The sequence below is a fragment of the Plenodomus lingam genome, assembly GCF_022343315.1.
Source record: "Plenodomus lingam strain CAN1 chromosome Unknown contig_1, whole genome shotgun sequence".
In the NCBI taxonomy this organism is placed as follows: domain Eukaryota; kingdom Fungi; phylum Ascomycota; class Dothideomycetes; order Pleosporales; family Leptosphaeriaceae; genus Plenodomus; species Plenodomus lingam.
In genome coordinates this window covers 208,765-221,010 of record NW_027093927.1, presented here as the reverse complement: position 1 = coordinate 221,010, position 12,246 = coordinate 208,765, and the positions used below count along the sequence as shown (strand labels likewise).

The window sequence follows — 12,246 nt, the reverse complement described above, 5'->3', positions numbered from 1 at the left end:
GCATGTCAACTTTCAAGATCATATACCGACTCTCAACCTATCATACCGTACAACAAGTGCGTCATCTAATATATAAGAAGGATCTTGAGTTATCTTCGCCACTTTGACCCCCTAATGCGACTTTAAACTTGCTTCGCCTCTCAATGAGCGGCTACAGGCGAGAGGAGGGAAATAACGTCGATTCAGCTCGCCAATTGCCGTGGCCACTCTTCACTTTTACGATATATTTGCCTGGGACCACGACGGCGTCATCATCGTCGTAGTCCTCTTCAGAGATCTGCAGCTAGCTCAAAGATCTCCTCGAAAACGTCTTGTCTCTGTTTTGTCTTACACTGAGCATCAGCTGACTTGCACAACAAGGGCCGAGTACCAGAATGCCAAGGCTATTTCGCGCTTACACAAGTTTACAGTCGTCTTCTCTCCAAATCCTCCACCTACCACAATTGGATTTGCAACCAATTGTTGTTTTGCTAGCACTCGGTAAGTCCCCAGGCATGCATAATACCGGCAATATCCGCGTCATCCATCCTCATATGTAACAAATATGTTCCGACAAACACCGCTGATAACGACACAGGAAGTTGTCCAATAGAGCGGAAAAGTGAGCGGTAAGAAAGAGGTTAGGCAGGCTGGCTGGAAGAGACGCATATGGAAGGGGACCAAGGCTTTGGAGAAATAAAAGTGATCAACATCAGCATCAGCATCAGCCCATGGACGTCCCGTCACACAAATGGACGATGGGACCTTTTGGCCTGAACAAGATAATTGTGACTCCACTGGCTATGCCGTAAGAGGTGGTGCCTCAGCTTCTTCAGGCGTGGTAAGCCTGGCTGGAGCAGGCTCATGATCATCTGGTGATGTACTCTTGGCGTCTGCTCTTACATGCTGGGTAAGGACTGTATACATAGGGGATTAAGAACAGGGCTAAGGCAGCGTCATTGGGCCATGTAATTGTGGAAGTGGCGGAGGCTTCACAGAGATGGAAGGTAACAGGCTTGTAATACCATGCCATCATAGGATATCACAACAACACGCGGCGATGCATGCTCGAGAGTGAGGAAGATCTTGGTACAATATTTAGTATTGGCGCGAAATCGGTGCGTTTTGTACCTCTATTCCCATTTCCTCACATCTAGCACTGGGTAGGCCCTTTCCCACCCTCATTGTCCGTCCAGTTAAATTTTACAAGGACATATTACTGTACTTTCTTTGAGAAATACGCTAACACATGATGGTGTAATATAGATATGCATTGGAAAAAGAAATAGTGAAACTTGCTCAGCCCAGCACAGCTCAACAAAATCTCAGTCTAGACTTTCCCTCCAAGTCCCCCCCTGGCGCCTGCATGAGAGAATACTGTACACGTATACATACATACACACCCATATATTGATCAGGCTCAAACATGGACAGACACAGGTGAAATTAAAGAAAAAATTCCGACAAGCGAGGCTAGGACACTTGTCGCACGTACGGCAGATAGAGCAAATCATGTACTTGCAATTGCGAGTAAGCGGGGGTCGATGGGTCTGCCCTATCATAAGGCTGAAACGTGTCTAGACACACAACATGGCTAGCTGTGTAGTTTTTGGCAAGGTATGTCGTTAGTAGGGAAATAGTGGTGGTGTAGAAGTGGTGTTTTTGACATGCCGGGGGTTGGGGAGGAGTGTTGCTGCTGTGTGGTTTTGCAAGGGAGAAGGGGGATGTCTCAATTGGTGTGCAGGTAGATTGATCATCCATGGATGGATGGTGTGCGTGGGGTTTGTTTGCGCTGCGTTGCGTTGCGGATGAATGGATGTTTTGGATATACGAGAGGGATAGACGGGATGGTGAGGGTTGGGGTTCAACCCCTTACTATACCGTACGTACCATATTGTAGATCTCGAGCTTTGTTTGCTCAGACTACAGACGCGATTGGTTTTAGGTAGGGTTGTGAGCACGTTGTCCCAGGCGAGAAACACGTGATATCCGAGAAATAACTACCTATAGTTGGGTATGATAATGCTATGCAACACGATATGACCACGGTATGATTGACTACTGCTCTCTCTGTCTCTCTTTCTCTCTCTCTATACGAGAAATAACATATCCCGACCAAATATACGATGCATCTTGCCGAAGTATGCATCCATGCCAGTACGCACACGGCCGTATATTTCAAGAAGAAGAAAAACACTTGGATGTTATAACATGGCGACTATCTACTTGTGTACCTAGTTTATTATCATCCAAGTTTGCTTTTCTCGGTTTTGCTTAGGTACCTAGACTCGGCTAACTCCCTCTGGACATGCCGCTTTCGAACATGCCGAGCCTGCCCAATTGCCCCTTGGCCTGTCAGCACCGGAATTGCGCAAGAAATGAGCTGATGTTTGGGAGGGAGGTGGAGCCGTGAGCACTAACTAGACCTTGCAGAAGGGAAAGGGATGGTGATGGTGGTTGGGAACGGCCTGTGCCGTACATGTGGTTAGGTATAGGAGGTACCGGTACCTAGGCTAGGTAGGTGCGTTACATCTTGTACCTGGTAGATTATGTATGCTTCATACCGGTAGCTGTAGATCTGGAGAACGTGTGGAGCATGCTGACATGATGTGGGCCTGGGAATCCGATTGGAGGATTCCAATCCGTCAGACGGGGGTTCTTTTACTTTTCTCGTTGAGGGAAAGATTGTGGTGATGGTGAGATTGGTTGCATGGGGGGGAGTTTACAGTGGACATGGGAAAAGCAAGTAGGCGCGAATGCAGCATCCGATGGGCACGGCAGTTGGCTTAGGTACACGAACAACTTCTCCTGCCGTATTATTCTGCCGCAAGTTCGTATCTGACAGCCGTATTCCAACGGTATCAATACCAACATGAACGGGACTTGGGCCTCCAGGCAAAATGCGGTTGGACACTTGGGGAGGGCGGAGTTTTCCACAGCATATCGTGCTGTGCCCCGTGGTACATTACCCAACACATGGACATCTCAAAAGTGCTATCATGACATGTATGCATCTTCTTCTGACCGCAATGATGAGCACTAGTAACCTCGTACATGCAACTCATTAGACCCCGGCACAGGACACATCAACTTGCGCATCAATGCATGTCATACCTTGGATATAATACTCTCCTTCCCTCACTGGCCGTAGTGGCCATTGTCCAAAAGGCTCTCTTACCGATGTACGCAGTCTATGCTGATCACTACAATGTGGGTCGGAATCGCGTGTCATACACTCTCGCCTCGGTGAGCTGTACTACGCTCCTGTGCTGCACGCTGGAAATGGCATGTTCATGTCCATCATACCCCGCTCGCGAAACGGGTGCGGTGGAAGAGGTGTCATACATTGCGTTACGGTTGATTGAAAGAAGCCAGATTGTAAGTTGGAGAGTTGGTCGGACAAAGTACCTACTGGTCGGATGCTTGCATGGGAAACGTCTACAGGGTTGCGGGTATACCGGTATGCTCGGCCACGCACGAGCACGTCTTATTGCTCGCTCTGCATCCGCACAGGCCTTGCTGGTTGGCCAAGTCAAGTTACCAAGGATATTGGTGTCTCTTCTCCTAATCTTCCGGTTCGAGGTACGAGTACCACAGTTTGGATATTGGATCAATGCCAAGCATACCTTCTACTCATTCCACCCAACATCAGTGGAACCGCCATGTGGGGGGCCTACGAGATACGGCCCGGAAGGTAAGAGAGTACAAGGATCTCTCCCACCCGTTTCTGGTAATCGTCGAGCCGCATTGCCCACAGCGTTTTTCCCCGAAACTCTAACTTGGGCGTGCGAAACACCGATTGCTCCACCTTGGTCCATGGACCCCCACTGTCCACCAAACAGACTGGTAACCGGTGTCGCGCACCATTGGGGCCTGACAAAGCAGACAGCTAAAAACAACATCAATATATCGTGCCACGCATTGTGTCACCACCCGACAGCATCCGGAAAGTTGCAAAGTGTCAGACCGGCTACTAATTGCTGACTGCATTACCCGGTTGAGAGGTACCACCACACACATCACAAACCAGACAACCCGTATCCATTCCATCACATATCATCACATATCATCGCCTAAAGAGTTGGTAGATCAATTTCGCCGTGGAGCAGGTATGTACAGTAAGCCGACATGTCGCTTGGCGACAACCAGTGCTACCCAGGCCTGTCATCTCCCCCGTCTCTCCTGGAATCCTGTCCGTGAACAAAAGTGTACTACACGAATGGAAAGACAACACGAGGAGTTTACCAGGTGACAAGATTGAACATCTTTTGCCGCCGGGGAGTATTGCTCCTTGGCAAGAGAGGGCTGGGTTTTGGGAGAGAAGAATGGCTGACTAGGGGAGGTTTGAGGGAACCGAAGGGAAGTTTGCAGGGTTGGAAAGGCGTTCGCGGTTACGTTTTGCGATTTCTGCGCTGCGGAGTTTGTCGACGCGCATTTGGTAGAAGTTTCTGGGCGGTTGTTACGATAAATATGATATGTAGGAGTTTGGTTGTCACGTACTTGTGGAGATGAAAGATGCGAGGGCCAAGCTCTGCCTCTGATTTCTCTTTGCTCTTAGTAAGCTCCTTGATCTGATATACTGGTTAGACGAAATCCACCAAAGTGAGGCGTACTGCTTCACCTTGTCTTCCTTGGCTTTCTCGTCCTGTTTGTCTTCCTCCTCGTCCTTGCTCTTGGACTCCTTTTCCTTTTCTTTGTCTTTCTCCTTGTCCTTGTTCTTGCGTTTTTCTCGCTTAGCTTTCTGCTTCTCCTCATATTCTTTCTTCACAGCTTCAATCTCACGGTCGAACTCTTCCTTCTTCTTCGCCTCAATCTCCGCCACTTCATCGGCATCGGGATGGCAAAAGCCCCGATCTTTCAGATGACCGGAACATGTGTAGAAGAAATCCTAATTGTCATTTCAATGCTGTCACGTCTGTAATGAGACTTTACACCAACCTTGTTGTTGGGAGTGATGAGCACATTGGTGGTGGGCTTGTAGCAGATCCAGCACGCCTTGGACGCGTTGTCTGCAACTCGGCGGAGATGCCAAGTATTCTCTAGGGCCATTTCACACCAGCTACTGTTGAATCTGTCCGCAGTCAATTGGGGAAGACTATGTTGTTCGCTCAAGGTGCAAAGAGGCGCAGGTCGTCGTTCGCCAGCAAGCTCAGGGGCTAGTCTTGAAATGGAATAGTTGCATATACTTCTGGCAACTTTGGCCAGCGACCAGTCACTTACATTCACCCCCTCGTCGAATTCATGTTTGCCAATTCTCTGAGAGCAGTGAAACCGAATCATTCGATTTTCCTTTTGAAGACGGGTCAAGCATCACAAGTCTCTGTTCGATCTGCTGCATATCTACATAGTTTTTCGAGTGCGTCACGTTGCATGCAGTATTTTTTACATGTCGATTCAGTCGTCTGCCAACATTGAAGAGCTCAATTGAAAGCTCAACTCAGGGATTTCCGAGGCAGAGATTGAATGGATATGCGGTTACTGTACTCATTGATATGAAATAATCCTAACCTCTATCAGATCAATACTCAAACCGACCATCTCACCATCAATTCCTCTCCACCATGTCCTCAGAAGCTCCCCAGCCAGCCCCAGCAGCCAAACCAATCCGATACATTGATGTCCATCTACCCCCGTCTTCTCCTCCTCTTCACACCCACAACTAACCACCTCCCACCAGATTGGCATCAACTTCACCGATCCTGTCTTCCATGGCCTCTATCACGGCACCCAACGCCACGCCTCCGACTTCCCCTCTATCCTGCAACGCGCCCTAGATGTCGGCTGCCAGAAATTCATGGTCACCGGCTCCGACCTCGCCGAATCCAAACACGCCATTGAAATCGCAAAAGCCCAGCCAGGCCTCTGCTACGCAACCGTAGGCGTCCACCCTTGTTCCGCACACCAATTCGACACCTATCCCGGTGGACCCGGCGCCCTGTTATCCGCCTTGAAAGAAGTGGCCCTGGACGCAAAAGCAACGGGTCACGCCGTGGCCTTTGGCGAAATCGGCCTCGACTACGATCGCTTGTTTCTCACGCCCAAGGAGCAACAGCTCAAGTACTTTGAAGCCCAGCTCGAGCTGGCAGTGGAATTGCAACTCCCGCTCTTTCTGCACTCGCGCGCTGCAAGCGAGGATTTTGAGCGCCTGCTGACGGCCAAGCTCGAGTCGTTGCCCAAAAGAGGATTGGTTCATAGTTTTACCGGCACGGTTGAGGAGATGCAGAGACTGGTGGATTTGGGCTTTGATATTGGGGTGAATGGGTGTAGTATGAAAAGTACGTTGTACTCCTTTTTTTTTTCTCGTCTTCCTCCATCATATTCCTACCCACCCCTTTCAATCCCTCTCCCCACCCCCCAATAAACCCAACCCAATCCTAACCCCACCTCTCCACCAACAGCACCCGAAAACATCGCCGTAGCCCAGAAAATCCCCCTCTCGCACCTACATCTCGAAACCGACGGTCCGTGGTGCGAAATGCGACCCTCGCACGCCTCGGCCGCCTATCTCAAGGACGCGCCACCGCTCCCCAAGGCGGTCAAGAAGGAGAAGTTTGTAGAGGGGTGCATGGTCAAGGGGCGGAATGAGAGCGTGGCCATTACTCATGTTGCGTGGGCGGTTGCGGGGATCAAGGGCGTCAGTGTCGACGAGGTGGCGGAAGCGTAAGTGGTTTTCTTTTGTTTTCTTTTTGTCGAGGCGGCGAGTTTGGACTTTAGGGGGAAAGAATGCGCTAATGTGTAAATGTGAATAGGGCATGGAGGAATTCGGTCAAGATGTTTGGGTTGGGAGAGAAGGTGGAGTAAGGATTGTGTGGGTGGGACTGCCGCATTCACAAGGGACGAGTATGAGAGTGTACGGAAATGCATTAGAAGGATATGGAGTGGGGTATCCATCTACCAATTGGCCGAGCATTGCATCAACTAGTTCAAACCAAACTCATCTTTCTCTATATTGGGGACAAGGCTTTGCTAGATAACCTTTTGTACCTGTCTCTAAAGGCGAGCTTGTCCAAACCGCCATCATCTCTTAATCCAGTCACCCAGATTACGTGGACGCATTCCCGGACTTCTCAACATCACATCCCTCCGAATTCTCCGGCTCTGAGAAGTCTGGAGGTACCTCCTTCGCCTCCTCAACATCATGCCCCTCCGAATTCACCGGCTTTGACACATTCGGTGTCTCCTCCCTCGCCCCCTCTTCTTCAGCATCGTCGGTGACTATGGGAGGAATTCCGGCAGCAGTCTCGAGTGCATGCAACTTGGCTCGTATGTCATTCAAAGATTTGGCATACTGTCGCTGCAACGGCGTTGCCAAAGTCGCTTCGGACTTGTCTTTTCCATCTGATTTCGACGCGGACTGTGTGGCAGCGGATGCAACAGACGACAACGGGGAGATGGACTGCTCAGCCTCTTCAAGACGCTTCAGCTCCTCATCGAGCGTTTGGATCTGCTCCTTCATGAGTTCGCGCTTCTCACGTTCCTCGTCCCGCTTCTTTTTCTGGTCGGACAACGTTTTCAAAGAGGTGACCTCATCAAGAGATGTACAATCTCGCGAGAGCGAGAGATTAACTCTAATACGCTCTTTTTCCAGCATTTCTTGGAACATGGCTCGGTCCGCCTCGTGCCTATTGTCTGTCCAATATTCCCTTCCAGTCCTAGATCGTATTTCGCGATGGAAGTCGCCGACCAAGTACAAACTTCCGGTCAATACAATGGGCTGTGCACCCTCAACCAGGTGTTTGGCTGCACAGAGCGCTCGCATTGGTCCGCCTTCGGGTATGTGTACACCAGAGATTCCAGGTTGCACAGACAATGCGATGTCCAGCAATTCTCTTGGATCCATGGGTTTGACCCAGGGCATGCCATCGACTGGGCTAAAAGACGTAGTCACTACATTGTCGCCTGGCTTAAGTAATTGCGTTAGATATGACCGTGCGTCTTTGCCTTCTGTCATGGCAAGAACCCATGTGACTGGCCAACCACCTATTGGAGGACGCCGATCATCGATGGTCCTCATCCTCTCATGTGCATGTACATGCTCATTGAGCGCTCTAGCTGCATTCGCATTGTGAGCTCCGTCTAGAAGAATCCTTCGTCCTAGTTTCATGTGCTCGCCGAAGACGGGTTGTGCATAGACACCTTCGCAACGCCCGGGAATTGGGACTTTTCTTATTGCCTTCAAACACGAAGCGATCTGACTGGGGAAGAAATGTAACTGTAAGCTTTTGGTTGCTTCTCTGGCTGCCACTATGGCCATGATTACATTGTCCCGCTGAAATGGCTGTTTATGCCGGGCGAATTGGATCCAACCTGGTGTGGCACGCAACAGCTGCGTCTCCGGAGAATCGCCAGTGAGGCGTGGACCGGCCTCGATCTCTTTGGCATATTGATCGATCACATCATGGACAGCCCATTCATTTGAAGGATTGACTATGTAAGGTATGCTTGGCCTGAGGATACCAGCCTTATGCAGAGCGATTTCCTGCAGTGTAGTGCCGAGGAAGGCTTCATGGTCTCGTGCAATCTTCGATATGACGGAAATGATTTGGTTCTGAAGGATGTTGGTGGCGTCGAGCTTCCCGCCCATGCCCACTTCGACTATGCCGATGTCAACACGTTCTTCATTAAAGATATGGAAAGCAGTGGCGGTGAGGATCTCAAATGGTGAGGCGTTGATGTTTTCCTTGTCGTTCAGTCCCGTGTAATGCTGTTCAATCTTCCTAAAAAGACTTTCATCGACAGGCTTATCATGGATGGAGATGCAATCCCATCTGTTGGATAGGCGCGTTAACAAGCCATCACACCAAGCCCATGTAGCAGCAGCATGCGTACCTATCTACCAGATGCGGCGAGGTGAATTTACCGCATCTTACCATTTTCTTGGTAAGAAGAGACGATGTATAATGGCATATGGACCCCTTGCCATTGGTGCCAGCAACGTGTATCGCCTTCCATGGGAAGTGAATATTTTTTAAGAGCTGGCTGATGCGGTCCAATCCGGGCTGAATCTTGGCCATGGCCGCTTGAGCTGATGTTCTCTATGGTAATGGCATAGGCAACCAGGAGTCAAGACAAACAATGTGTCTAGAATTAATTTTGGCGATCTGAAACGTCGCTGTGGTAGAAGGTGTCGACTCAAGGCAGTGAGTGGACCTGAGCTGCAGGTGCCATCGCCTTGTCCCGAAAGAGGCGATTAGGTAAGTCTTGGCGATCATAGTTAGAGTATGTTAGGAAGACGGGCAATGCACTTGCAGTGGAGTGAAAGACATTGTCAGGCACACTTATTTCTGACCCGACATACTCGGGCTCTGGGGAGAGAGAGAGAGAGAGAGAGAGAGTGTGTGTGTGTGTATATGTGTGAATGAGTAAAATAGAGAGAGGGGGAGAAAGAGAGAGAGAGAGAGAAGACTCAGAGCAGGTAAGTGCGTCGAGAACGCCTTCCCCAGGTTCAGCCTCACGCTGTGCTGTTTTAGGCAGTGGCAACCCTGCGCCCGCCTCGCCTAGTTCTCTCTCGTCGACCCCATCCATCAGCCGCCCGCCCCCATCAGCGAGAACCGCCCGCCAGACGCGTTCCATCATCCAACGCCATCACACGCATCACCACAGCCCGTCCATTTTATTTTCTTTGTTCACAACCTGCACGCTCTCAAATCTCATGCGCCATGGGCATTCCAATCGGATGGAACATTAAACGGGACGAGCCCAAGGGAAAAGACGTGCTTCGAGCCGACCTGTCTGGCCAGCGATCACCCATCAGGCGTCGCGCCCGACCTCACAGATCGCCGTCATCGCACACTGCATCCGACAGCGATTTCCTCGTCTTTCCAAGCCGCAGAGGGGGCGCGCAGCCAGAAGTCTTTGCGCGCCCGTCACATGCGCGCACGCGTTTGGCCCCGCCGCCTGTGCCTGAGGTGTCGAGGACAGACTACCGCAGTAACAGTAGCAGCAGCAACAACCCCAACGAGTCCTCGAGGGAGCCGCCTACTCTACAGCGCGATGAGAGCGCCATACACAACTACACTCGCGCTGGAGCGCCGCGCTTGATGCGCTCATGGAATGCCCGCGCCGACTCGGCAACAAGGGGCGACACGCCGGATGGCTTTGAGGATGCGCACGACAATGGCGACAACAACGCCGTCGGATTCCCACCGCTGCGCAGAATGGGTCGCCGTACGATTGCCGACGGTCCGCTGCCATCGAGCTCCCTGCGCGAGTCGTGGACTCCTGTTTCCACACTCGATGGCTTGGGCGACCGCGACCGCAGCATCAGCCCCCTAGACGACCATCCACCATGGCATGCCTTTCTGGGCTCTGTTGTCCCCGATCCCGTCGCGCCCACGGCCGAGTCGTCGTTTGCATCCGCCGCCGCGTCTGCCTCCTTCTCCAACTCACATCCCAGCTCTCGGGCCGGTAGCTCCAACTCGGCCACATCATCTCAAACACACCTCACAGTCCCCTCGCGAAGAGACTCGCTACCCCACAATGAGCAATTCCTGCGCGCATGCGATACCTCCGAGGACGGCACCGCCTCTGACACGGAGGAAGACGAGCCCGCCGATAGAGCACAGCAACTCGCGCTTGCCCAATACAGACACCAACATCAGATTCACCTAGACCAAGGAATGGCGCGGCGGCGCCGTATCGACGCCGCCGAATCTCGTCGCCGCATGCGCCCGTCCTACTTCTCCAACGAGCCTCCCATGCGCGACTCGGAACGCTACTCGCGCCGGGTGCTCGAACGATCGCGAGACGCAAGCGCCTACGTCCGCAGCTTCTATCACTTGCCCGCGCCCGCCTCTCACACAAACGACGAATCCACGCATATCGAGCAGCTAGATGGTCCAGCAGAGGAACAGCCGAGCGCGCCAGAAGACGACACCGTCGCCCTGGGATCTCTCCTCGATCAACAACTTCGCGATGCCCGCTCGCTGCTCGAGCGCATCTCGCGTCGCGCCGACATTAGCGACGACTTTTGGGCTTCTGTCGGCTTGTCGCGCTCGTTTGCCGATCCCGTGGAACGGTTCCAGGAGCGCGAGCGCCATTGACTGGACTATACACGCATATGACTAAAAAAATACCTTATTCTACTTGTTTCTTCTCCTGGACACGTCTGGGCTGGGCTCTGCTCTGTGTTTGAATTTCCCTCTTCTGTTTTTTCTTCTTCTTTTTCTCCTATGATACCGATGGTTGAATGTCATAATATACCATCACATCAGATCCCAATCGAGATTTTTCATGACTTTGATCTTCCTGCCAGCAGGCTACGTATCTACTATTGCTGCCACGCCGCTTACGCTTGCGTCCATGTCGGAAAGAAAAACCTCTCTTCTATGCAAAAGAGAGGAGCTGGCAAAGTTGAATTACGCTCGCAAGGAAACAAGGAAAAAACTAGCCGTCATGTGTTTTCCAGGTCTCTCAATTTCTCATGCTAAATCTTCTGTGGGGGAGATGAAAGTTAAAGGATACAAATTCTCTGGCTACATCTGGGTTACGCTACACAAACGTGATGATGATTTCGGATTTGGGTGGACGCACTTTGTTCGTTTGTATATATTGTCGGGGAGATGTTTTTTGTTGGTTGGGTAGCCGGTTAGCCTCTATGGAATGGCAGACGCAGGTATTGAGCGGAAAGATGAATATAAATTCAAGTCTTATTATACACAGACATGAACGCTCTTGTGCAGGTGTATTATACGCATAGGCATGCACATGTGCTTATTTTCTACCAACCCATCTGTATAGCACATTCCACAACCCACCCACCTCTTACCTAACCCCCCCCTTCCTCCCCCCACAAACCAAAAAAACCCCCCTCTCTCTCCTCCCCCCTAACCCCACCCAAACACTGCCAAAACAAAAAAACTGCCAAAAAAACAAAAAGCATCTCGGGCGGGGCTCGAACCCGCAGCCTTTGGATCACCAAGCAAACAAACAAGCTCATCCCCGTTTATTTTCAACAATAGTAGAAGTCCAACGCGCTACCATTGCGCCACCGAGACTGCGACTTGTGCAGAAATTAGAGACTTCTGGGGTTTTTGGCGCAGTAGGAGTATTATATAGGTGAAAAAGAATTGGGAAATGAGGTTTCATGAGGAATTTGGGGTGTAAGGTGGGGGTGAGTTAGCGGGAGGGGCGTTTGGGTTTAACTGGGCTGGATTAGACTGGGGTGGGGTGGGGGTTGTGGGTGTGTGTAGGGCTACGTTATAGTGTACCGGGACTTTGTTGGATGGAAGGGGTTATTCTGCACATTGACAAACTCCTACATGTACA

General features: G+C 51.1%; 5 protein-coding genes across 5 annotated transcripts; 3 read left to right on the top strand and 2 right to left on the bottom strand.

The window, feature by feature from the left end:
• Positions 1–3,261: 3,261 nt before the first annotated feature.
• On the top strand, positions 3,262–3,963 carry IAQ61_000062 (uncharacterized protein; the record flags this gene model as incomplete). The annotated part of the gene is made up of 1 exon (XM_066094512.1): positions 3,262–3,963. One exon carries the CDS (start codon positions 3,262–3,264, stop codon positions 3,961–3,963), a length of 702 nt encoding a protein of 233 aa, XP_065955365.1.
• Positions 3,964–4,312: 349 nt separating this feature from the next.
• IAQ61_000061 (uncharacterized protein) lies at positions 4,313–5,028 on the bottom strand (the record flags this gene model as incomplete). The annotated part of the gene is made up of 4 exons (XM_003835158.2): positions 4,313–4,427; positions 4,480–4,550; positions 4,601–4,867; positions 4,918–5,028. 4 exons carry the CDS (start codon positions 5,026–5,028, stop codon positions 4,313–4,315), a joined length of 564 nt encoding a protein of 187 aa, XP_003835206.2.
• Positions 5,029–5,220: 192 nt separating this feature from the next.
• On the top strand, positions 5,221–6,780 carry IAQ61_000060 (uncharacterized protein; the record flags this gene model as incomplete). The annotated part of the gene is made up of 5 exons (XM_003835157.2): positions 5,221–5,335; positions 5,497–5,597; positions 5,657–6,254; positions 6,378–6,639; positions 6,729–6,780. 5 exons carry the CDS (start codon positions 5,221–5,223, stop codon positions 6,778–6,780), a joined length of 1,128 nt encoding a protein of 375 aa, XP_003835205.2.
• A 241-nt stretch (positions 6,781–7,021) lies between these two features.
• On the bottom strand, positions 7,022–8,993 carry IAQ61_000059 (uncharacterized protein; the record flags this gene model as incomplete). The annotated part of the gene is made up of 2 exons (XM_003835156.1): positions 7,022–8,747; positions 8,809–8,993. The coding sequence occupies 2 exons, from the start codon at positions 8,991–8,993 to the stop codon at positions 7,022–7,024; spliced, it is 1,911 nt and encodes a 636-aa protein (XP_003835204.1).
• A 645-nt stretch (positions 8,994–9,638) lies between these two features.
• On the top strand, positions 9,639–11,021 carry IAQ61_000058 (uncharacterized protein; the record flags this gene model as incomplete). The annotated part of the gene is made up of 1 exon (XM_003835155.2): positions 9,639–11,021. The coding sequence occupies one exon, from the start codon at positions 9,639–9,641 to the stop codon at positions 11,019–11,021; it is 1,383 nt and encodes a 460-aa protein (XP_003835203.2).
• Positions 11,022–12,246: the final 1,225 nt, after the last annotated feature.